A 26,378-nucleotide genomic window follows, 5' to 3' on the forward strand; every position below is an offset into this window, starting at 1 on the left:
CATCTTCTCTCCCTGTTCCACTCCCAAACAGGACCGAGAGAAAAATGACTGCCTATATGCCTCTGCACGAGCCCTAATCTCTCTTATCTTATCTTTGTGGTCTTTTCGCGAAATGTAAGTTGGCGGCAGTAAAATTGTACTGTAGTCAACCTCAAATGCTGGTTTTCTAAATTTCCTCAGTAGCGATTCACGAAAAGAACGCCTCATTTCCTCTAGAGACTCCCACCCGAGTTCCTGAATCATTTCCGTAACACTCGCGTGATGATCAAACCTACCAGTAACAAATCTAGCAGCCCGCCTCTGAATTGCTTCTATGTCCTCCCTCAATCCGACCTGATAAGGATCCCAAACGCTCGAGCAGTACTCAAGAATAGGTCGTATTAGTGTTTTATAAGCGGTCTCCTTCACAGATGAACCAATCTTCCCAAAATTCTACCAATGAACCAAAGACGACTATCTGTCTTCCCCACAACTTCCATTACATGCTTGTCCAACTTCATATCGCTCTGCAACGTTACACCCAAATATTTAATCGACGTGGCTGTGTCAAGCGCTAAACTACTAATGGAGTTTTCAAACATTACAGGATTCTTTTTTCCTATTCATCTGCATTAATTTACATTTATCTATATTTAGAGTTAGCTGCCATTCTTTACACCATTCACAAAGCCTGTCAAAGTCATCTTGTAACCACCTACAGTCATTCAACGGCGACACCTTCCCATACACCACAGCATCATCAGCAAACAGCCGCACATTGCTATCTACCCTATCCAAAAGATCAGAAAACAACAGCGGACCTACCACAATTCCCTGGGGCACTCCGGATGATACCCTCACCTCAGATGAACACTCACCATCGAGGACAACGTACTGGGTTCTATTACTTAGGAAGTCTTCGAGCCACTCACATACTAGGGAACCAATCCCATATGCTCGTACCTTAGTTAGGAGTCTGCACCGAGTCAAACGCTTTCTGGAAGTCAAGGAATATGGCATCTATCTGATATCCCTCATCCATGGTTCGCAAGATATCATGTAAGAAAAGTGCGAGTTGCGTTTTACAGGAGCGGTGCTTTCTAAAGCCGTGCTGATGCATGGACAGCAACTTCTCTGTCTCAAGGAAATTCATTATATTCGAACTGAGGATATGTTCGAGAATCCTGCATCCTTCGGTGCCATTGTTTTATGTATCATCCGAATGAAGTAGCCATTAGCTCCAAAAATGGACCAAGGGTTCTGTAGTTCAGCTTGCAGGTTGTGTTCATCACTGATCCTGTAGGCTCTCTTAGTTAGAGTTTGCAGGGCCGAATTCTTTTGCGTAGGATGGTGGTGGAAGCATGCATGCAGGTACCTGTCCATGTTGGTAGGCTTCCTATAAACTCTGCATCCAAGCCTCCCCTCTGGATTACAGTAAACTTCCACGTCGAGAAAAGGCAATACCCCTTCTTTTCCATCTCCATGGTAAAGTGAATTTTGCCGTGGTGCTGGTTGAGATGTTCCTGAAAGTTCTGAAGCTCTTCTTCTCCGTGTGTCCAAATAACAAAGGTGTCATCAACATATCGTAGCCAGCATTCTGGGCGTAATAGTGTGGACTGGAGTGCTGTTTCTTCGAACGCTTCCATCCAATGACAGCACTCCTCCGTAGTATGTAAGTATCCAAACTAGTGCTCATTCAGCAGTTAGCAATACACCGTGAGGAAGACACCTTGCAACAGTCGCCGAAACGTCGGAATTTTACAGATGACAATGCGGCCTCAAACCCAGAAGAATTTTTTTTTACTATGTTTAGTTTGTCACTTACCAAAAAACCTTTGCAGCCAAAACGCTGCAGAAGAGAATTTGTAAATTGGTTCATGCTGACCCTGCGCGAGTTTCAGGGAAACATTGGCAAACTGAGAATTCATGAGTGAATAAGTGGCCTTTTCAGAACGATCAGGTTGGAGGTACTGGTAATGGCAGTGGTTCGACTGCTGGACTGCTGAACATTTTTAACACCACGCACATAAAATGCACGAACATGGAATGACACTAACAACACATTACATTTACCCTTTAGTAACAGTACCTTACTTACCTTTGATGCTGCCATCTGAATATACAGACCCCTGTGGTGTAAATTCTGTTGCCGGCAGCGAACCAAAAGTTTCGGCGCGTATCTCGCAATACGTGTGATCATCGACACACCTGTAATTGTGAACGAAATTTACACTACTTAAAAAAGGTAACAATGAAATGAATGAGCATTGTGAGGTCTTAGTTATGGATAGATGTAGTTACTGTTGATTTCCTGAAAATTAAAAAAAAAAAGGTAAGAGACCAAATACTACTCAGACAGTTCCGAACACCACCGACAAAATTTTCAAAATTGTCCTGGTAATTCTTCTGAGTATGATGGTATGAGTGAACGTGGCTTCCTGTGGCTCGTTACAGAGTAATAATCGATCCGTTAGGCCTTTTACCGGAAAATAGCTGCACAAGAGTGAAAATGCCTATAATATGCAATCACCAAAGCTTACAACACAAGACGCAGAAGAATGCAGTAACACTCAGATGCAAAAGCACTGTGATGTGGTTTCCGTCGCTTCAGGAACAGCTCAGCGTAGCATGTACATCTAGATACATACTCCAAAAGCCACCGTACGCTGCGTGACGGCAGGTACCCTGTACCATCACTGTACTCCGTACGCCGAGAGAAGAGCTTCGGCAGATGGCAGCGCAGTTGCCAGTATTCGACATGGGCGGGCAGTGGGCCAACAGCGGTCGCCCAGCACTGCGACAACACTGGGGCGTTGCCGCGGCAACGTAAACGATCTGATAGGCGGTCGTGGATGACCAGAGCACGCGCGCCAAGGCCGTGTCAACTGTCAGAGCTCTTCTCTCGCCGTACGCACTTCCTTTCCTTCTCCACTCGCAAACAGAGCAAGCGAAAAATACACTCCTGGAAATTGAAATAAGAACACCGTGAATTCATTGTCCCAGGAAGGGGAAACTTTATTGACACATTCCTGGGGTCAGATACATCACATGATCACACTGACAGAACCACAGGCACATAGACACAGGCAACAGAGCATGCACAATGTCGGCACTAGTACAGTGTATATCCACCTTTCGCAGCAATGCAGGCTGCTATTCTCCCATGGAGACGATCGTAGAGATGCTGGATGTAGTCCTGTGGAACGGCTTGCCATGCCATTTCCACCTGGCGCCTCAATTGGACCAGCGTACGTGCTGGACGTGCAGACCGCGTGAGACGGCGCTTCATCCAGTCCCAAACATGCTCAATGGGGGACAGATCCGGAGATCTGGCTGGCCAGGGTAGTTGACTTACACCTTCTAGAGCACGTTGGGTGGCACGGGATACATGCGTACGTGCATTGTCCTATTGGAACAGCAAGTTCCCTTGCCGGTCTAGGAATGGTAGAACGATGGGTTCGATGACGGTTTGGATGTACCGTGCACTATTCAGTGTCCCCTCGACGATCACCAGAGGTGTACGGCCAGTGTAGGAGATCGCTCCCCACACCATGATGCCGGGTGTGGGCCCTGTGTGCCTCGGTAGTATGCAGTCCTGATTGTGGCGCTCACCTGCACGGCGCCAAACACGCATACGACTATCATTGGCACCAAGGCAGAAGCGACTCTCATCGCTGAAGACGACAGGTCTCCATTCGTCCCTCCATTCACGCCTGGCGCGACACCACTGGAGGCGGGCTGCACGATGTTGGGGTGTGAGCGGAAGACGGCCTAACAGTGTGCGGGACCGTAGCCCAGCTTCATGGAGACGGTTGCGAATGGTCCTCGCCGATACCCCAGGAGCAACAGTGTCCCTAATTTGCTGGGAAGTGGCGGTGCGGTCCCCTACGGCACTGCGTAGGATCCTACGGTCTTGGCGTGCATCCGTGCGTCGCTGCGGTCCGGTCCCTGGTCGACGGGCACGTGCACCTTCCGCCGACCACTGGCGACAACATCGATGTACTGTGGAGACCTCACGCCCCACGTGTTGAGCAATTCGGCGGTACGTCCACCCGGCCTCCCGCATGCCCACTATACGCCCTCGCTCAAAGTCCGTCAACTGCACATACGGTTCACGTCCACGCTGTCGCGGCATGCTACCAGTGTTAAAGACTGCGATGCAGCTCCGTATGCCACGGCAAACTGGCTGACACTGACGGCGGCGGTGCACAAATGCTGCGCAGCTGGCGCCATTCGACGGCCAACACCGCGGTTCCTGGTGTGTCCGCTGTGTCGTGCGTGTGATCATTGCTTGTACAGCCCCCTCGCAGTGTCCGGAGCAAGTATGGTGGGTCTGACACACCGGTGTCAATGTGTTCTTTTTTCCATTTCCAGGAGTGTAAGTGTCTGTGTGCCTCCGTATGAGCCCTAATTTCTAGTATCATATATGCGTGGCCCTTACGCAAAATGTACGTTGGTGGCAGTAGAATCGTTCTGCAGCCAGCTTCAATATCAGTTCACTAAATTTTCTCAACAGTGCTCCTCTAAAAAAATCGTCGCCTTCCCTCCAGGAATTCTCACTTGAGTTCCCAAAGCATCTCCGTAATATTTTCGTGTTGCTCGAATCTGCTGATAACTGAATTATTTTGGTGTCTTCCTTTAATCTGACCTGATGCGGGTCCCAAAAACTAGAGGAGTACTCAAGAATAGGTGTCACTAGTATCCTACATGCTGTCTTCTTTACAGATGAACCACACTTTCCCAAAATCCTCCCAATAAACCAAAGTCGACTATTCGCCTTCGCTGCCACAACCCTCATATGCTTGTTTCATTTCATGTCACTCTGCAACGTTGCGTCCAGAAATTCAAACGGCGTGATTACGTCAAGCAGAACACTACTAATGCTGTATTCGAACATTATGGGTTTGTTTTTCCTGCTCATCTGCATTAACTTACATTTTTCTGCATTTACAGCTAGCTGCCATTCATGACAACAGCTAGAAATGTTGTCGAAGACATCTCATCCAATGACATGCTGCTCTTGGACTGCATTCAGTGGTCAGCTCTTCATCAGTAAATCTATCTGTACTGTTGCGTACAGTGAACACTGTAGGATAACAAGCCCAAGATGGAACCAAACAGTGCTGAATGCAAGCTTGAGGGTGAAGAGTAAAGTGGACGGTACTGTTACCGACAGCAAGTGCCGCGAGTGAGTGAAACCAGTTTGTTTTCAAACAAGGCTTTTATCGCACACCGACGATATTTGCACTAATATGCAGATTTTTTTCAGTGCAATTCACGTACAAAAATAAATAGGTGTCAGAAGTGAAACGAAATTCAATTACTCCACAACGACCCACTAGACCACGAGTCTCTTAGATGTTGTTGTTGTTCTGTTCTTCAGTCCTGAGACTAGCTTGATGCAGCTCTCCATGCTACTCTATCCTGTGCAAGCTTCTTCATCTCCCAGTACCTACTGTAACCTACATCCTTCTAATCTGTTTAGTGTACTCATCTCTTGGTTTCCTCTACGATTTTTAATCTCCACGCTGCCCTCCAATACTAAACTGGTGCTCCCTTGATGCCGCAGAATATGTCCTACCAACCGATCCCTTATTCTAGTCAAATTGTGCCACAAATTTCTCTTCTCCCCAATTCTATTCAATACCTCCTCATTAATTATGTGATTTACCCATCTAACCTTCAGCATTCTGTAGCACCACATTTCGAAAGCTTCTATTCTCTTTTTGTCTAAACTAGTTATCGACAACGTTTCACTTCCATACATGGCTATACTCCATACAAATACTTTCAGAAAAGACTCCCTGACACTTAAATCTATACTCGATGTTAACAAATTTCTCTCCTTCAGTAACGCTTTCCTTGCCATTGCCAGTCTACATTATATATCCTCTCTACTTCGACCATAATGAGTTATTTTGCTCCCCAAATAGCAAAACTCATATACTACTTTAAGCGTCTCATTTCCTAATCTAATACCCTCAGCATCACTCGATTTAATTCGACTACATTCCATTATCCTCATTTTGCTTTTGTTGATGTTCATCTTACATCCTCCTTTCAAAACACTGTCCATTCCGTTCAGCTGCTTTTCCAGGTCCTTTGCTGTCTCTTGACAGAACTACAATGTCATCGGCGAACCTTAAAGTTTTAATTTCTTCTCCATGGATTTTAATTCCTACTCCGAATTTTTCTTTAGTTTCCTTTACTGTTTGCTCAATATACAGATTGAATAACATTGGGGATAGCACATGCATTGAATAATAACAAATGAATAATAAAGTGTTAATTGGAACCCACATGTAAACAGCGGGAATTTAGCTTTTACGAGTAAAGAAACACGGCAGCAGTAAGTCTGGTGGAAGCATGCAAGAAAAGTCGTTTCAAAGTAAATCGTATTACTCAAACATTGCTGAGCAAGTAGGCTCTTTTGACATTCTTGCTAACGAAACTTACCCGCTACTACAAGAATCGTTTAGGCCGTCCGCACACAGAACGACTAAAAACGAACTGAACGGGCATGTGATGTACATAGGCAACGCAATTCCGCACACGGGGAAACTCAGAAATAAGAAACGGCAGTTGCCGTGTGTGAACATGGAGTAGAGGGAGAGTATTGTTAGTTGCACCCGAGCATCTTTTGCTTACACACGGCATGTCGACCGCAGATTCAAGCTCAGAGGGAGGTTCTCTATAACGAAAACGAAGAAAATTCTGGATTCGTGGGTACATGGAAAGAAATCTAAACTGCAGACTTTATGTAGCAGGCACAGAGCTGTAAGAGACAGATTCAAAATTTGTAGCTTTTTATAGAACTAATAAACAGTGCTCCACTAATTTGGCGTAGTTGATTTCTTTCACCATAACACAGCGTTACTTTTATTTTAAAAACTAAAGTACCTCGAGATTTATATACTGGTACACGGAAATGGAATAGTGGTTTGTGCTCGTTAAATGATGTGCATGTGAATACCACTGTGTTTACATGTACCGGAGATTTGTGGCTTTTCACTGTTCGGTACCACAAGACAATGTAATTTTACAGAACGACAGAGGCAGTTAGTTGCACAAAATTTGTTTTGAGTTTTTTGAACATTTTCTTCCATCAACGAGCAGTTTTCCTGGCCAAGACAAGGCTATTAATAACCAAACATAGGCCTTAATTTGAGGAAGAAGTTTCTGAGGATGCACGTTTGGAGCACAGCATTATATGGCAGTGAAGCACGGACCTAGTGAAAACCGGAACAAAAGAAAATGGAAGCTTTTCAGATGTGGCGCTACACACGAATGTTGAAAATTAGGGGGACCGATAAGTTAAGCAATTAGGAGGTTCTCTGCAGAATCGACGAGGAGAAGGTACGTATGGAAAACACTGACAAGAAGAACGGAAAGGATGATAGGATATATGTGTAGACAGCAGGGATTAATTAACTTCCATGGTAATACAGGAAGCTGTAGAGAGTAAAAACTGTAGAGGATGGCAGAGATTGGAATACATCTACGAGGCGTGTTTTTTTAAGTAAGTACCGTTTTGAAATAAAAAAAGACGTGCTAAGATATCTCAATAATTTTATTTTTACATGAAAGCCTGTACCTTAATCTACGCACTGACGCCATTACAGTCTGATCTTTCCTTGTTTACGTAGTGTACTGAGCATTTAAGATGCCTCCGATAATCGTGAGTCCCACCGACTGTGAAGTACGGGCTGTTATAAGATTTCTTAGTGCTAAAGGCGTAGGTTAGGTTAGGTTAGTGTTTTAACGTCCCGTCGACAACGAGGTCATTAGAGACGGAGCGCAAGCTCGGGTTAGGGAGTGATTGAGAAGGAAATCGGCCGTGCCCTTTCAAAGGAACCATCCCGACATTTGCCTTAAACGATTTAGGGAAATCACGGAAAAGCTAAATCAGGAGGGCTGGAGACGGGATTGAACCGTCGTCCTCCCAAATGCGAGTCCAGTGTGCTACCACTGCGCCACCTCACTCGGTGCTAAGGGCGTAAAAGCGATCGATATTCATCGTGAGATCTGTGCATTTTACGGAGAAAACATTATGAGTGATGGAATGGTAAGAAAGTGGGTGAAAGCATTTAAAGATAGCCGCACAAATGTGCATGATGAACAACGAAGTTTGCGTCCTTCGGTCGTTAATGAAAGTTTGGTGCACGAAGTGGGCAATAAGGTGAGAGAAAACAGACGCTTTACGATTTTCTCTTGCGAGATGACTTTCCTAATGTTTCGCGTAGTGTTTTGTATGGCATTGTGACCGAGCACTTGAAATACCGAAAATTGTGCACACGTTGGGTACCGAAAATGTTGACGGATGTGCACAAAACCAAACGCTTGGACAGTGCATTGACTTTCCTTGAGCGGCACAACAACGACGGTGATGATTTCGTAAGCCAAATTGTTTCGGGCGATGAAACATGGGTGGCCAAAGAAGCACCAGAATCAAAGCAACAGTCCATGGAAGGTAAGCAAGGGCCTCGTTTTGCTGCAAGACAATGCCCATCCGCATGTGGCGAATCAGACCAAAGATCTCATCACATCATTTCGATGGGAAACTCTAGATCATCCTCCGTACAGCCCCGATCTTGCGCCCAATGACTACCATCTGTTCATACACTTGAAGAAACACCTGGGCGGTCAGCGTCTTCAAGACGATGACGAAGTCAAAACAGTGGTGATGTACGAGTAGTGGTTAACAAGTCTGGCGGCAGACTTCTATGAGGAGCGTATTCAAAAACTGGTACAACTTTACGACTAGTGCCTCAATATTGACGGATATTATGTAGAAAAGTAGATTAAGGTACAGGCTTTCATACAAAACTAAAATTATTGAGATATCTTAGAAAGTCTTTTTTTAATTTCAAAACGGTACTTACTTTAAAAAAAAAACGCCTCGTAGCTAATAAATGAGGACGTGGATTGTAACTGCTACTCTGACAAGGGAACCTCCCCATCGCACCCCCCTCAGATTTAGTTATAAGTTGGCACACTGGATAGGCCTTGAAAAACTGAACACAGATCAATAGACAAAACAGGAAGAAGTCGTGTGGAACATTGAAAATAATAAGCAGAATATACAAACTGAGTAGTCCATGCGCAAGATAGGCAACATCAAGGACAGTTTGAGCTCAGGAGCGCCGTGGTCCCGTGGTTCGCGTGAGCAGCTGCGGAACGACAGGTTCTTGGTTCAAGTCTTCCCTCGAGTGAAAACTTTACTTACTTTATTTTCGCAAAGTTATGATCTGTCCGTGCGTTCATTGACGTCTCTGTTCACTGTAATAAGTTTAGTGTCTGTGTTTTGCGACCGCATCGCAAAACCGTGCGATTAGTAGACGAAAGGACGTGCCTCTCCAGTGGGAACCGAAAACATTTGATCGCAAGGTCATAGGTCAACCGATTCCTCCACAGGAAAACAAGTCTGATTTATTTGCTGGATTCATATTGCCCACGGAATACATCTCACGTATTTAATGCACTCTCGTCCAAAGTAGCGAACAGCCACCTGCCAGCCAGGGAGCCTCGTTAGCAGGAATACTCTCTCTTCCGTGCGCTGTAGTCGACTGACGTCATGTGTTTCGATGTTTGTTTAGGTGTAGCGTCCCCATACTACGGCGCAGTTACCTCGCATCGGATGGACGCGCAGATAATAATTGTCTGAAAATAAAAAATTAATCTTTTCACTCGAGGGAAGACTTGAACCAAGGGCCTCTCATTCCACAGCTGCTCACGCTAACACGGGACCACGGTGCTCCTGAGCTCACATTATCCTAGTTGTTGCCTATCTTTCGCATGGACTACTCAGTTTGTATATTCTGCTTATTTTTTTCAAAGTTCCACAGGACTTCTTCCTGTTTTCTCGATTGATCTGTGTTCAGTTTTTCAAGGCCTGTCCACTGTGCCAACTTATAACTAATTCTGAGGGGGGTTAGATGGGGAGGTTCCCTTGTGAGGTGAAGAGGTTGACACAGGAGAGGAATTCGCGACCAGAGGACTACGTACACAGAATACTACACATGCCATATGAAATTCTTTTCCCTACACACACCTCATTTTTCTATCAAATGTCTCCTGCAGTAGCCTGGGAGCTTGTAGTCGTATAAAATGAGACGTTTTCCGACTTCGCGTGCAAAGCTATTGTTCACAAGCTATTCTTTTATCTTCAAATTAAACCAGTAAGAGCTGAGCTCTGTCCGGATACGACGCAACTCAAATCGCTTGACAACGCGGGCGCCGAGTCGCTGGAAACTGGTTGTCAACGCATTGAAAGCGATTGATTGGCGAGTCACGTGCTCCATATGCGGCGTCCTATCTAACAAGACAGGAAGTGTTTCCCGTATCAACTCATGTTGGCAACGATTTGGGTTTGAGTCGCTCCCTGCGCAGAAACTGTAACAGCGATCGAAACTATAAATGTATCATTTAAATTAATAATGTTAACTCTATGTTAGAAGCTAACGGAAAACGTCGCAAGTGCCACTTAAATTTACATAGTGAACATGTATGTTGGGTCTGCAGTTAAGCAGCATGACCATAGCGTTTACACGCGCAAACATGCAAACTCACCGACCTCTCGCGACTCTGGGTCGTCACACGAGGCAACTGCTGCCAAGACCGGCGCGCGGCAACAAGATAACACACAAGGAAGTCACCACTTGAGATTCCCCCACCCGGTACCCCGGACATAAAGGTCAAGTTTGCTCGCTGAAAGTCGATGTGTACTTTACAAAACAGAGCGGATTGTCAACACATTCGAAATTGCATTTCAAATGGCAGCATTCACACAAGCCGGCAAAGACACAGAACGGAACGTAATAATCAAGTTTTCTCGGAAGAAAGTTTAGATGTTGACGTTGGTAGTAGTGATGGAGAGTGACGACGCCGCGAGAGGGGGGGGGGGGGGGGGGGGGACGATGTCGTCGTCTGCTACCATGAAAGTAAATTGACTCATATTACAGTACTGGATCTCGTGCCGTTGCATTTTATTAATCTTCATTTTCTTCTTTTGCTGTGTTTTCGTGATACAGTGCAATTGCTCATGGCGACTTGGAGAGACGAGAGGCGAAAAAAGCTGTAAGTTTTTTTTAATTTGACGATTTGCATGACACGTGAGCGGAAAAGGCCCGTAGCATTATACGAAAAACTTTGTTTTACTTATCTTGAAACAGCTGAGGCCGCAACCACTACATCCGTCACTCAACAACTAACTGAAAAGTATTTACATCTGCACTCCGGGAGTCTCATAACCTTCTATATTGACAACACAACCAATTTAACTACCTGCATGAGCCTAAAGGACTACGTGTCGCGCAAAGGGTTAAGACCTGAGCGGAGAAAGTGTATAAATAAGAACATAAAATTATGAATGAGCTGTCATTAACCCTTAATTGTCAACCTGGGGTCCGACACATACCCAGCACATTTAGTTTAGCTAAATTTCTATGAACAAAGTTGGAAACACTGCCTGCCGTCTAGCAACCCTCTCTCACATCTATTTATTTCCGGTCACCTGTTTTTAATTCTTGTGCTCCTCATTGTTATTAGCGTTTGACAGTTCTTTATTGGCGGGGAGTTTCTGGACCCTCACATTAACATTTTCGTTACAAGACAGTGCCGAACAAGTAGGTATAAATTCGCATACTTATGCTTAAAATGGCAAGGAAGTATTTTCTTTGGGAAATTGGATTCGGCTTGGTGTAATATCAAATAAAGAATTGTGCTGAATCATCAGAAGAAGACTGCTGCATCGCTGAATATTTAGTTTTTGTTGTGTGAACATAACTGTAGGTATTATCTTTTATCTAATGTAATAAAATGCATTATTTCTTCAAATAAGCATTAACTGATTCAATTTCACAATTTATTTGGTTGCCTCTACATAAATTTGTATTAAATAACCCAGTTATTGATATTATACATATGTAGCAACATTAACAGATCATGGCGATCCACTGGATCCCACGTTACCACCAGTGTAAAATAAAGACACGTTAACAAAGGAACGTTCAATAACCTGTTTTCACAGTGAAAATGTCAATTGTTTAAAGTAGAAAAATTTAGTTGTTTTTATGTTGTTTGGTACTTAGAAATAAAAAGCAAAAGTAATAAGGTAAACAGACTCTATGCATCACCTTAAAAAACATTGATGAATTTGTAAGTATGTATTCTCGCTAGAAAATAAATGTCGGTGCTTTGAAATGCGTGAACTACGGGTACACTTTCCTGCTGTTCCACTTCTCAGCAGTTTACAGTGCAAACTTAATACCTAAAACATCATTTATGAAGTTTTCTTTGACAATTAATAAACTTCATCACTAGCAGCTCCTTAACTGTAAGCCTGTTTCTCACTCTCTATAGCAAGGGTGGTGAATCATAGACTAACCTTCGCCGTTGGGGACTGGGCTAACAAGGGTACCTCACCGATTTGATTACCCAGACCGGGTGTGTAGCGTACGACTAGGGCCTCAGCATCTGTAAACACGAAGGCGCAGCTCTCAACCGTTTTCGAGAAAATCGAATTTGAAAAGTTTAGCTTTGTAGGCTCATTATTATTAATAAGCAGTTAGTTACATAATCAGAAGGTCTGGATTGAATCTCACTGCCGACACTTCTTTTTATTTCCCACGGAATTCTAATAAGATGAAACGTCCATACACTGCACGACATACTGTCACATTACCCTGAAAACTGCATTTGTTGGGAAAAGATCAATGGCTCGTTTGGATCAAGGGGGAAAGTTTAACTGATGAGTACATACGAAAATACAAAAAAAAAAAACATTATGATAACATCTTCACGGTTCGACACATTTACAGCAGTACTGTACAAGAATTTTGAAACCAACATCTTGTGAAACAACATTTTCTTTTGCTCCTCAATTCATGGAGAGGGGAAACGAACGCGGGTTTGTAGGATTTAACTTCCCAACATGGTGAGAGTCTGCCAATGCGCCGTGTTAAAGTAATCCCTCCAAAATGTACCCTGCTGGTGCAGCCTTGCTACGTTTATTTTTACAGTTAGGTGAACTTTATAGAACGACTGCAGCAGCACATACATCAAAGAGCAAAATAGAGGGAAGCCTCTAGAGAAGATTGCATAAAAATTTAATCAGTCATGGATGGTAACTACAGTTGTCTGCACCCATATTCGGTGATTTGCTTTGGTGTGCGTGGGTCGCTGAGAAACTGTGTGATAACTGAGAACCGTTTTTGAATGTAGACCACGTTTGTTTTGCAGCAGACACATTGAAAAACCACGCACATGCAAAAATTCGGCGTTCATTACAAGTGCTGTATGTTGCAATAAATACTGTTTTCCATGTGATTCTTGAAGTTTTCCCGGCATACCTGAGTCTCTGCTCCTTCTACATTCTATAAAGCCCTGCAAATCCTTGAACGCCAAGCACTCCACCTCGCTTTCCGTATCAGTCTCCCGCCCCCTACGAGGGTTCTTTATGACCTCATCCCCTTCCCACATCTCCTCCTTTTCCTTGAACACATCTGTATCCTCTACACCATCCTCTACAGCCTTGATCCCCCTAATCCCCTTGTGTCTCCTTTCCTCTCCACTCCGCACCTGCTTCTGTGCTTTTATCGATGTGTTCCACCCTCACTCCATTTCCACACCCTCCCCCTCCTCTCCCATAGGACCTTTCAACGTCTCCCCACTACGGTTGATGTGCTTTGACCTGATATTTATACTTCCTTCCAATTCTGACCCTCTTCTTCCCCTCCCCTCCCTCCTACTCCCCTGTCCTTCTCACTTCTCCTTCCCAGTCATTGCGCCCCCACCTAAGCTCCCCCCTCCCTGTCTCCTGCCCTTTGGTGTGCTACCGGCTCCCGCCCCTTCTGCACCTTGCTGCCTCCCCTCCTCTACTGACCCCCTTCTATCTTTCGCCTCTCCCTCCTCTCTGACCTTCTCTCCCCTAGCAGGACCTTCCAATTTTAATCCAGTTACACTGTCATTTTTTGGTGCTCGTCCTGTATGTAACATCAGTGTGGTGTGCTACGCCTTATCGAGTATCCTTTGAACTATACGTAGATTTTAAGCAAATGTGTCTCTCGAAACTACCTCTTTTTTGTATATTTTGACTCCCATTATTTCCCCTTCTCAAGTGTAAACTTAAACTTTTATCCCCATATTTTATGCATGTACCTTTCTCCTGTGTCTCTCTTGGCTGAAGAGCACCGAATTGTGCCGTTGGCAGCCCACTCCAGCACCCATGAGGCAGTGGTATGAAATAACAATAAAGGAAATAGAAAAAACTAGCAGACTCTAGTGGCGGACACTCGCCTGAAGACGTCTGGACGGTTGCCAGCCGAAATATTGTGGCAAAAAGTCAACATTATTGGCCTGCAATCCCGAAACCACATATAATTCAGTTTTCCATGTTTCTACAGCCAGCATCATCCTCATACATGCACACATTATACTTGCCACAAATGTAGATACACTAATATAAAGAAAATGATTGTACTGATTTGTATGAGAGTTCTCGTGTATCCTTGTTTTACTTCCAATGTCCTAACGAATTTTTTTTTCTTCTTTTTTAAGGTTACAGATTACGAAACTAATAAATCAATCATGAAATACTTATCATTTGTACAGCCGTAATAAATAAGTCGTTAGAATCACGCGCGAATGAAAAAAATTACCAGCAGCGAGTTTCGATTTACAGTCTTTCGGATCATGAAGCTAAGCGCTTATTCATTCAGCTACAAACCACACAAAGTACACTACTGGCCATTAAAATTGCTACACCAAGAAAAAGTGCAGATGATAAACGGGTATTCATTGGACAAATATATTATACTAGAAATGACATGTGATTACATTTTCACGCAATTTGGGTGCATAAATCCTGAGAAATCAGTACCCAGAACGACCGCCTCTGGCCGCAATAATGGCCTTGATACGCCTGAGCATTGAGTCAAACAGAGCTTGGATGGCGTGTACAGAGACAGCTGCCCATGCAGCTTGAACACGATACCACAGTTCATCAAGAGTAGTGACTGGCGTATTGTGACGAGCCAGTTGCTCGGACACCATTGACCAGACGTTTTCAATTGGTGAGAGATCTGGAGAATGTGCTCGCCAGGGCACCAGTCGAACATTTTCTGTCTTCAGAAAGGCCCGTACAGGATCTGTAACATACGGTCGTGCATTATCCTGCTGAAATGTAGGGTTTTGCAAGGATCGAATGAAGGGTAGAGCCACGGGGCGGAACACATCTAAAATGTAGCGTCCACTGTTCAAAGTGCCGTCAATGCGAACAAGAGGTGACGGACACGTGTAACAAGTGGCACCGCATACAATCACACTGGGAGATACGCCAGTATGGCGATGACGAATACACGCTTCCAATGTGCGTTCACCGCGATGTCGCCAAACACGGTTGCGACCATCATGATACTGTAAACAGAACCTGCATTCATCCGAAAAAAATGACATTTTGCCATTCGTGCACTCAGGTTCGTCGTTGAGTACACCATCGCATGCGCTGCTGTCTGTGATGCAGCGTCAAGGGTAGCCGCAGCCACGGTCTCCGAGCTGATACTTGATGCTGCTGCAAACGTCGTCGAACTGTTCGTGCAGATGGTTTCTGTCTTGCAAACGTTCCCATCTGTTGACTCAGGGACCGAGACGTAGCTGCACGATCCGTTACAGCCGTGCGGATAAGATGCCGGTCATATCGACTGCTAGTGATACGAGGCTGTTGGGATCCAGCACGGCGTTCCGTATTACCCTCCTGAACCCACCGATTCCATATTCTGCTAACAGTCATTGGATATCAACCAACGCGAGCAGCAATGTGGCGATACGATAAACTGCAATCGCGATAGGCTACAATCCGACCTTTATCAAAGTCGGAAACTTGATGGTACGCATTTCTCCTCCTTACACGAGGCATCACAACAACGTTTCACCAGGCAACGCCGGCCAACTGCTGTTTGTGTATGAGAAATCGGTTGGAAACTTTCCACATGTCAGCACGCCGTAGGTGTCGCCACTGGTGCCAACCTTGTGTGAATGCTCTGGAAGGCTAATCATTTGCATATCACTCCATCTTCTTCCTGTCGGTTAAATTTCGCGTCTGTAGCACGTCATCTTCGTGGTGTAGCAATTTTAATCGCCAGTAATGTATATAAGCACATCGCAACTTTTGAAATTCGATGTTCTCTAAAACGGCTGTGAGTTGTATGCGTCTTCCTGTTCACACATATTGAAGTCCTAGTCGTACCCTACGCATCCTGCCAGTATGAATCAAATCGGTGAGAGAAATTGCGTACGGTCCCCTTGTAACCAAAATGACGTTGAGCTGATGTTCCGGTTAGTGTGAAGACAACACCATCTGACAGAGACATCGTCTGCGTTCATTCCGATTAGTTGACATCTATTGTGCATCGGCCTTCAAGCTAGATTTACGCGCGCAGTTATAGTCTTACATAAATTACTCGTAGTTGGCACTGCCTGCGGCTTTGTAGAGCCAAGTACGGAGCTGAAAACCTGCATGCTGCCGCCAGAGCACATCTCCCTCCGTGGCGATAGAAAATCTCTTTAAGGCCTCTTTCTCCGACAAAAATCTACTAAAAAATCTCAAATTCACGTGTGATATAGATCTCTGTAGGGTCTCTCCGATTGTCAAAAATCTCATTCCTAATTTTAATTACAGGCAAAGTTGCGGCAATACAGATGAAATTTTCGCGTTCGTAAACAGCTTCAAATTTGTGATGAAATATCTGAAAAACTATTGAACTCTCAGCAGTACTTTTTGTACCGTTGATTACCTTCGTTATCTTGCTAGGTAATCAATCTTTACAAAGTTGCGTATTGCATTGTGATTCCTAGATACAGGCTTCTGAAAACGGCGTTTTTATGCAGTTGTGCGAATATTTAACTCGTAACAAGTATGAACTTCAAAATTTCTGTCTCCTACAAGAAAAGCGTCAGTATGAAATTTATATCTACATCGATACCCCTCAAGCCACGTGACGGTGTGTGGCGGAGGGTACCTGCCTTGTATTCGAGTCTCGTATTGTTCGTGAAAAGAAGGATTGTCGGTATGCCTCTGTGTGGGCTCTAATCTCTCCGATTTTATCCTCATGGTCTCTTCGCGAGATATACGTAGGGAGGGAGCAATATACTGCTTGACTCCTCGGTGAAGGTATGTTCTCGACACTTCAACAAAAGCCCGTACCGAGCTACTGAGCGTCTCTCTTGCAGAGTCTTCCACTGGAGTTTATATATCATCTCCGTAACGCTTTTGCGACTGCTAAATGATCCTGTAACGAAGCGCGCTGCTCTCCGTTAGATCTTCTCTATCTCTTCTATCAATCCTATCTGGTACGCCCTGTTTCCTATAAAAATAACGTAAAACTTCCGAAATTCACGTAAGGAGCCGCGCCTACCCTTAATCGCCTATTTCGTCTAAGTTTACGGCATTGCATACGCAGGGCATGGCCAGAAATGAAAGTGACAGAACATGATCTCCAGATGGCCAATCGTTCAGAAAAAAAATAGCACTTTTGGTGCGGGTCGTGCGAGACGTGAGCCATGTAAGTTATAGGGCAGTTCGCAGGGCAGCATTCGGCACTGCGGAAAAAGAGAGTCGTTAGCCGTACCCTATGCGAAATTTTTTTTACCATTCTAAATTTTTATGTTGCTTACAACGCAAATAAACCGAAATAATGTTCAAAATGTTGTATTTATTAATATTTTCATAAAAGCTATGTAAAAGAAAGGCAAAGAAAATTTTGGCATCGCAGATAAACTTACAAGAGGTCACATCCCGAAAAGTCTGCATCCACATTGCACCTTGCCATTATTTGGCGAAATGACGCGTTAAACCGTCGGCGTAACTTCTAACATCAACGCTGAGCGTGCCGCGTCCAACGTGCTGCTGAATGATCAGACGCGATGCGACTTGTGCAAATGGTAAATGTGCCATGCGCGATCGGAGAGCGCTCCATTAGCAGTTGTCGGCTCTATCTGGCTCGCAAATCACACTGTTTACTAAATGGACACGAATAAAATTTCTACGTTAGTTCTATTAAACCGCACATTTTATGCTTTCTCCATCTACATTTACATCTATCTTATACTCTGCAAACCACCGTGAGGTGCATGGCAGTGGCTACGTCTCGTTGTAGGAGTTATTACAGTTTCTCCCCATTCCATTCAATGTATGGAGCACAGGAAGAATGATCGTTTGAATACCTTTGAGCATGCACTTGTGTTGTTGTTGTTGTTGTCTTCCGTCCTGAGACTGGTTTGATGCAGCTCTCTATGCTACTCTATCCCGTGGAAGCTTCTTCATCTCCCAGTACCTACTGCAACCTACATCCTTTTGAATCTGCTTGGTGTATTCATCTCTTGGTCTCCCTCTACGATTTTTACCCTCCACGCTGCCCTCAAATGCTAAATTGGTGAGCCCTTGATGCCCCAGAACATGTCCTACCAACCGATCCCTTCTTCTAGTCAAGTTGTGCCACAAACATTTCTTCTCCCCAATCCTATTCAATACCCTCTCGTTAGTTATGTGATCTACCCATCTAATCTTCAGCATTCTTCCGTAGCACCACATTTAGAAACCTTCTATTCTCTTCTTTTCTAAACTATTTATCGTCCATGTTTCACTTCCATACATGGCTACACTCCATACAAATACTTTCAGGAACGACTTCTTGACACTTAAATCTATATTCGATGTTAACAAGTTTCTCCTCTTCAGAAACGCTTTCCTTACCATAGTCAGTCTACATTTTATATCCCCTCTACTTCGACCATCATCAGTTATTTTGCTGCCCAAATAGCAAAACTACTTTACTACTTTAAGTGTCTCATTTCCTAATCTAATTCCCCAGCATCACCCGACTTAATTCGACTACATTCCATTATCTTCGTGTTGCTTTTGTCGATGTTCATCTCATATCCTCCTTTCAAGACACTATCCATTCCGTCCTTTGCTGTCTCTCACAGAATTACAATGTCATCGGTGAACCTCAGAGTTTTCATTTCTTCTCCATGGATTTCAATACCTACTCCGAATTTTTCTTTTCTTTCCTTCACTGCTTGCTCAATATACAGATTGAATAACATCGGGGAGAGGCTACAACCCTGTCTCACTCCATTCCCAACTACTGCTTCCCTTTCATGTCCCTCCACTCTTATAACTGCCATCTGGTTCCTGTACAAATTGTAAATAGCCTTTGGCTCCCTGTATTTTACCCCTGCCACCTTCAGAATTTGAAAGAGAGTATTACAGTCAACATTGTCAAAAGCTTTCTCTAAGTCTACAAATGCTAGAAACGTAGGTTTGCCTTTCCTTAATCTATCTTCTAAGATAAGTCGTAGGGTCAGTATTGCCTCACGTGTTCCAACATTTCTACGGAATCCAAACTGATCCTCCCCGAGGTCCGCATCTACCAGTTTATCCACTCGTCTGTAAAGAATTCGCGTTAGTATTTTGCAGCTATGGCTTATTAAACTGATAGTTCGGTAATTTTCACATCGGTCAACACCTGCTTTCTTTGGGATTGGAATTATTATATTGTTCTTGAAGTCTGAGGGTATTTCGCCCGTCTCATACATCTTGCTCACCAGATGCAGCATGCTGCAGTTATTCTAGTCTTATTCTCTCGATCCCTATGTTAGCGATGCTTAGGGGACAGAGTCATCATTTAAAGCCGGTTCTTGAAGGTCTGTTAATAGACTTTCTCGGGGTAGTTTACGACTATCTTCAAGAGTTTACCGGTTCAGTTCCCCCAATATATCTGTGACACTCTCTCCCAGGTCAAAGAAACATGATTTCGTGCTGCCCTTCTCTGTGTACATTAAATATCCCCTGCTGCCACCCTGTTTACATGGGGATCCCGAATCCGGATATCGTAAACCGATTTTCCAATACCGCTTCTGGGTGGTCATGTAAAAATTCCAAAATCGATTCCGGAAACCCGTCTCTGGTTGCCGGTTTTCCAATTCCGCAATCGATTTTCTTTCGCATGTAAACCGACCAGTTTTGGAACATGCTTTGGATGTCAGATTGTCAGATTGTTTTTAATAATTTTCTGCTGGTTTGGACCGAGTGGCTCTTTGTACAGTGAAGGATAAGTAGAAATATTAGACTGAAGCAGTGTTTCCAAATTGAGTTTCCTAAATTTCCCTACAGTTGACAAAAAAATTCTCTAGAATAATGCTATTTTGGCAATTTTTCCACAAATATCTTAAATAATAGTTAAAAGGAATAGGTATGTTTATCATCAGTATTAGCAGCATGAAGAGGCTGACGTATACGTCCAGGGCCGAAAATTACGTTACATGTCAAAAAAGTATACTACATGACCTACAATTTCTAATTTGTAAATAAAAACGGACACATTTGCTTTCTTCATGTTTTTTTCATTGTCCTATAGGTTTACCATCAGATACCACAGAAACTTTAGAAATAGATAAAACAGCTATTTTGTGACTTAGTGAGTGACAAAAATATAGTTACGGTGGCATGATTTAAAAATTTTTAATATCTTAAACATCTACTAGCACAAAATACAAATTTTTTCTGCCATAAAAATTATAGAACATTGATGTATTATCATAAAGGTATCATGTTACACGGTATTATGAATGAAATTATGTGATGTGAAGGCCTACTATAGTTATTGTACTAATGCAAACACTGTTTTTCATCATTTACATTGGAATAAAACAACAATAAAACCAGTATGACAGCTTTTTTATGCCAGAAGTGACATGACACCGACATCATTGTGAGTATTATATAAATCCTCTGACTTAAATTTGGTAAGCATTTTAGTGCTTAGTTCGAATGTATTAGAATCTTCATTCTTCCAACTGTAGCGCACTCTAATTATGTGATCTGCTGTGCTTGTGTGCATCCTGTTTCTCAATTTGTCTTTTACCACATTCATTATAGTGAATGCTCTATCCACCCTAGCATTGGAGAATGGCAGGATCAAACTTCCTGCCACCAGTTTGCTGATTGTTGAGAATTTACGTTCTCTAGTAGCATCTTCAAAGGCCGACACTTCACCCCAAAATGCCGCTGTTGTTGAAGTGACCTTGTTCCATTGTTGGAAAGGGAGAACTCGCCACTGATAGCGCTGTCAACGTTGTCAGCTCCAAGTAATTTTTTAAATTTGGCCGTTATATCCCTCACATCTGGCCGGACTTGGCTAGTAGCCGAGTCAGATGTGAAACAGACAATTTTTTCCAATTTTGAATTCTCGTCTGAATTTCTTGGCATAATTGACAAAAATATGATACACACCGCTCTTTTATAGCTCTTAACTCTATTTGGTCAATACCACCTCTCACTTCATTGTAACTAAATCCTAAACTGATGCATTCAGCATTCATCACATTGTCCCTGAAATTGAAGCATGTCAAAATCTTGTCTTTTGGCATTACTTAATCGTTCTGGGGGAACAAAAATTGACGGACAATTCAGCGGCAAAGTATGTAGTTCTGATAACAGCTTAAGAAGTTCATCATTATCAGCCTGAAACATACAACTACAATGCGTGATTGCTTTTAGTGAGTGTTTCAAAATATAAGATATAATTTATTGGGTTTTGATAACAGCATAAGATCTAACTGACCAGCAGCACAGCACCTTTCTTTATCCTAGGCCAATTTGAAATGAAGCTCTAAAGCATCCCACTGATCTAAAACTTTAATAATGGCTTCTATGGAAGCCAGACAGCGCCTCGCTGACAACTTGTCTATTTCGAGCGGTTGATTTCCGGCCAGTGTTTCATGCAGCACAGAATATTCAATTTGCGTCTTGGTATTGCACGAAAATAGGTTGTGAACTTCTCTGACGATGTATTCTAAATGCTAGGGTAATACTTTGTAAGCATTTTCTGTGGCAAGATGCTGTGGGTGTCACACACGTTTCACAGTAGTATGATGGGACAGAGATCATTTCAAAATTGAAGAGAATTAATGATGCTCTACTGCCGTTATAGCTCCGTCCACACTTCTACTTATTAATTTGAATCAAGGCTATTTGTAGGTAGTTCCTTTTTAAACACATTACCTAAGAGTCAAAATCACTACCTTATTTCCGACAGTCTATTAAATATTGTTATTATCTTTTTCGTGATTTGACTAAAATAATGCACAATGATGCACAACATTTCCTTGGTGTCAGTGGAGGTACTCTAATCTATTATCATCAAATAAGGACCATCGCCAATGTCTTTTAGGAGATCCACAAGCAAACATGGTGAAATCACATCAGTAAACAGCCCTGCACATTTAGTGTGATGCAACTTCATTCCACTGAGAACAGTAGACGAATTGTCCAACGCTGGCAACAGATTTCCTAGACGGCCTACTGCTGATACCGAACAATGCTTCGCAATGAATGGCGCCACTTCCAGTTCTGCAATTTTTCTTTCTCTAGGTATATTTGCACCATAAAATGTTGTTAATTTTGAGTTGCTGAAAACGACTTGTGAAAATCTGAGACCTTCTTACAATTTGCCATGGTTACACACATCTTTTCTATGTGTTTGTAGTGTGCATTTGCACAATTTGCAAAACCGCTTTTGTTCTATCGCCTTTTGAACATGTTAGCCACCCTGAAACAAACACGAAATTCACCTTATAGTAATTACCCAGAAACAGACAATTTTTATTTATGGCGACGAGGGTGTCCCGGAAAAATGTAATTAGTTTTTCTCGAACGCATTTCCTCATAATTTAAATAAAATTGTAAATAAAATTTCGTAGACATAGGACTATGGTAGCCAACGGCCTTCCTGCAGTGGTAACACCGGGTCCCGTCAGATCACCGACGTTAAGCGCTGTCGGGCTGGGCTAGCACTTGAAGGGGTTACTATCCGGTCTGCCGAGAGCTGTTGGCAAGCGGTGTGCACTCAGCCAGCACCCCCTATAGAGGTACTGACTCAGCCCTTGTCAGGCAAACTGAGCAGCTGCTTGATCGAGAAGAAGCGGCATCAGTCTCGTAAACTGACATACGGCCGGGAGAGCGGCGTGTCCCTCCATATCCGCATCCATTGACGCCTATGGTCTAAGGATGAGACGGCGGCCGGTCGGTGCCGTTGGGCCTTCCAAGGCTTGTTCGCACGGAGGACTATGGTAACTGGTGCCGACTTGTACTGAAAAATGTCAGCACATGCTAAGTAAGGCGAACGCGCTCTATTGCGCTGACGTGTTTGGAAACATTTTTAGCATTGCCAATAAATGGAGTGTTGTCAAACAGTGAACATGTCAGTCGAATTACAGTGTGTTAACTGTAATTTACCCTTGCATTGTTGGACCATAAACTATGCTATATGCTTCTGCGAAAGCAGAAGTCACGCACGGAAGTACAAAATCACTAAAATGTTGTTAGTAAACGGAAATGAAATCGTCGATTAGGCAGTTTTATTTTATACCAGTAAAGCGAGTTTAACTGTCAATGAAATTGCAAATCTCACTGTATGCTTGTCAGGTCCTTGCATAATTGTGTAAAGTTTGGCGAGAGTAACAAAAGAAAATGCACAAAAAACCCAAAACGCATTTGAGCAACGCCGACAAGAGTCAGTCAACAACTTAGGTAATTTGTTTGACTCTGCACACGTCGATGCGCTTCAGTTAATGAAGACAGGCAGGTCTGATCTCTTAGCTGGTGTGTACAAAAAATTGGCTAAAAAGAAAAAAGGGCGTGCTCAGAACTATTAAGTAAAACGACGTGCTAGATAGTTTCCCAAGCCAACTCCTTCGACGTCATCTTATAAACCGCTACAAAAGTCTCATCCCATTCTAAGAAAACGACATGCTTTTACAAGAAGATTTTCCAACTCTTTTCGAGAACATATTTCTCTGAACCTGTAAAACAATTCCGCAGAAAAATTTCATTACTCCAAAATTAGTAGCATTAGTTAGCTACTATAGTCCGATCCACGAACATGGCGTTTCGCGCAGGTCGATACAAGACGGCGATTGCATTGTTGACGGTGCCAAGCGACAGCTGCGGTACGTGCATACACTTGCTTTGCTTGTAATGAAAGCGCGTGTCCCGCAAATAATGTATTTCGCTTGCTTATGTAGTATTTGTCGCTTACCACCTCCGTCAGCCATGACAACTCGCGACAAACGGAATAAAAATTCACTAAATAACTTGCTACGACCACGTTAAACGGTCGCACTGTGTAAAACATCCGGGCGCTCAATAGATCGTTGGAAGCTCATTGGCTGTCGGAGAACGCGTGATGTACACTATGTGATCAAAAGTATCTGGACACCCCAGAAACATACATTTTTCATATTAGGTGCCTTGTGCTGCCACTTACTGCCAAGTACTCCATACCAGCGACCTCAATAGTCATTAGACACCGTTTAAATACAGAAGGGGTTGCTCAGCCGAACCCACGGAACTCTAACGTGGTCAGGTGATTGGGTGTCACTTGTGTCATACGTCTGAACGCGAGCTTTCCACGTTCCTGAACATCCCTAGTCCCACTGTTTCCGATGTGATAGTGAAGTGTAAACGTTAAGGGACACGTACAGCACAAAAGGGTACAGGCTGACCTCGTCTGTTGACTGACAGAGACCGCCGACAGTTGACAAGGGTCTAATGTGTAACAGGTAGACATCTATCCAGATCACCATCAGGATCCACTGCAAGTACTATGACACTAAGGCGGGAAGTGATTAAACATGGATTTCATGGTCGACCGGCTGCTCATAAGCCACACATCACGCCGGTAAATGCCAAATGATTCCTCGCTTAGTGTAAGGAACGTAAACGTTGGACGACTGAACAGTGGAAAAACGTTGTTTAGAGTGACGATTCACGGTTCACAGTGTGGCAATTTGATGGCAGAGTGTGGATATGGCGAATGCCCGGTGAACATCACATGACAGAGTGTATAGTGTCAACAACAGCCGGCCGCGGTGGTCTCGCGGTTCTAGGCGCGCAGTCCGGAACCGTGCGACTGCTACGGTCGCAGGTTCGAATCCTGCCTCGGGCTTGGATGTGTGTGATGTCCTTAGGTTAGTTAGGTTTAAGTAGTTCTAAGATCTAGGGGACTAATGACCACATCAGTTGAGTCCCATAGTGCTCAGAGCCATTTTTATCAACAATAAAATTCGGAGCGGTTGTGTTATGGTGTTGTGTTTTTCACGGAGGGGGGTCCCATCCCTTGTTGTTTTAGTGGCACTATCACAGCACAGGCGTACATGGATGTTTTAAGCACCTTCTTGTTTCCCACTGTTGAGGAGCAATTCGGGGATGGCGATTGCATCTTTCAACACGATCGAGCACCTGCCCATAATGCACAGCCTGTGGCAGAGTGGTTATACGACAGTAACATCCCTGCAATGGACTGGCCTTCACAGAATCCTAACTTGAATTCTATATAACACCTTTGTGATGTTTTGGAACGCCGACTTCGTGCCAGGCCTCACCAACCTTTATCGATACCTCTCCTCAGCGCAGCACTCTGTGAAGAAGAATGGGCTGCAATTCCCCAAGAAAGCTTCCAGCACCTGACTGAACGTTTGCTTGCGAGAGTGGAAGCTGTCATCGAGGGTAAGGTTGGGCCAATAGCACACTGAATTCTAGCATTATCGATGGGGGGCGCCACGAACTTGTAAGTCATTTTCACCCAGGTGTCCGGATACTTTTGATCACAGAACAAGCCTAAATTCGGTCGCCATCGTTCGTGACTCCAACTACAGTTATGTACGAAATACTCAGTGTTTCTGCTTGAAGCTACATTTTGGTACTTGGATAATACTGATGAATTTCTTACAAGTAAGCTGTCGAATTCATACAGAGTAACGGAAAGAGCATGCGGAAGCCATAAAAGCTAATTTTCGAAACGGGATACGGTACCAGTTATTCTAACCGTTCACTGGTATGTCAAACTTTTGCCCGTTTTACACGATGGGAAATCAAAAGAAGAATATCTTTCAACAGTTACTTCACAGTTGAATAAAGAAAACTTACTGCCGTGCCAAGGATGGAAAGCTCTTTAGGATGCCAACAGGTGCAAGCTGTTTGTAAAGCAGTTGTAGACTGATATCTCGAAAATTAAAGTGCAAATTCTTTCTTTTGATACTACAGCTTTTAATATGGGTCATATCGATTAATGCACCTGTGTGATCTCGAAAAAAAAAAATCAACAGTGATTCGGTTATTTTTGCATGGAGCCCATCACGTGTATGAATTGGTGTTAAAAAAATTGTACGAAGTAAAACTCAGTCAAATAACAACAATTCCGATATTCCACTCCACATGTTCCAACATTATTGGAAAAGTGTCGTCAAGATAAAATATAGTCCCATAAAGAAAACCTCGCATTGCGCCTGACTGTGTCCTAAATCGACAGTCTGCTTCAGTTTAAACGCACAGAACTGAATAA

At 43.5% G+C, this 26,378-nt stretch overlaps 1 protein-coding gene across 4 annotated transcripts in view; it reads right to left on the minus strand.

The window, feature by feature from the left end:
• Positions 1-26,378, minus strand: part of LOC126334613 (uncharacterized) — a 209,442-nt gene that overhangs the window by 167,641 nt on the left and 15,423 nt on the right. The window contains exons 1-2 of one of the 4 annotated variants that reach the window (XM_049997021.1): positions 10,549-10,617; positions 2,078-2,187 (exon numbers count right to left, since the gene is read on the minus strand). In XM_049997021.1, coding sequence (XP_049852978.1) covers positions 2,078-2,179 — 102 coding nt within the window. In that variant the 5' untranslated portion in view covers positions 2,180-2,187; positions 10,549-10,617. Of the gene's footprint in view, positions 1-2,077; positions 2,188-2,627; positions 2,772-10,548; positions 10,618-26,378 lie in introns of those variants that run through there. The other 3 variants (XM_049997018.1, XM_049997017.1, XM_049997020.1) reach the window with 3 other exon arrangements.

This window comes from Schistocerca gregaria, chromosome 2, assembly GCF_023897955.1.
Source record: "Schistocerca gregaria isolate iqSchGreg1 chromosome 2, iqSchGreg1.2, whole genome shotgun sequence".
In the NCBI taxonomy this organism is placed as follows: Eukaryota; Metazoa; Arthropoda; class Insecta; order Orthoptera; family Acrididae; genus Schistocerca; species Schistocerca gregaria.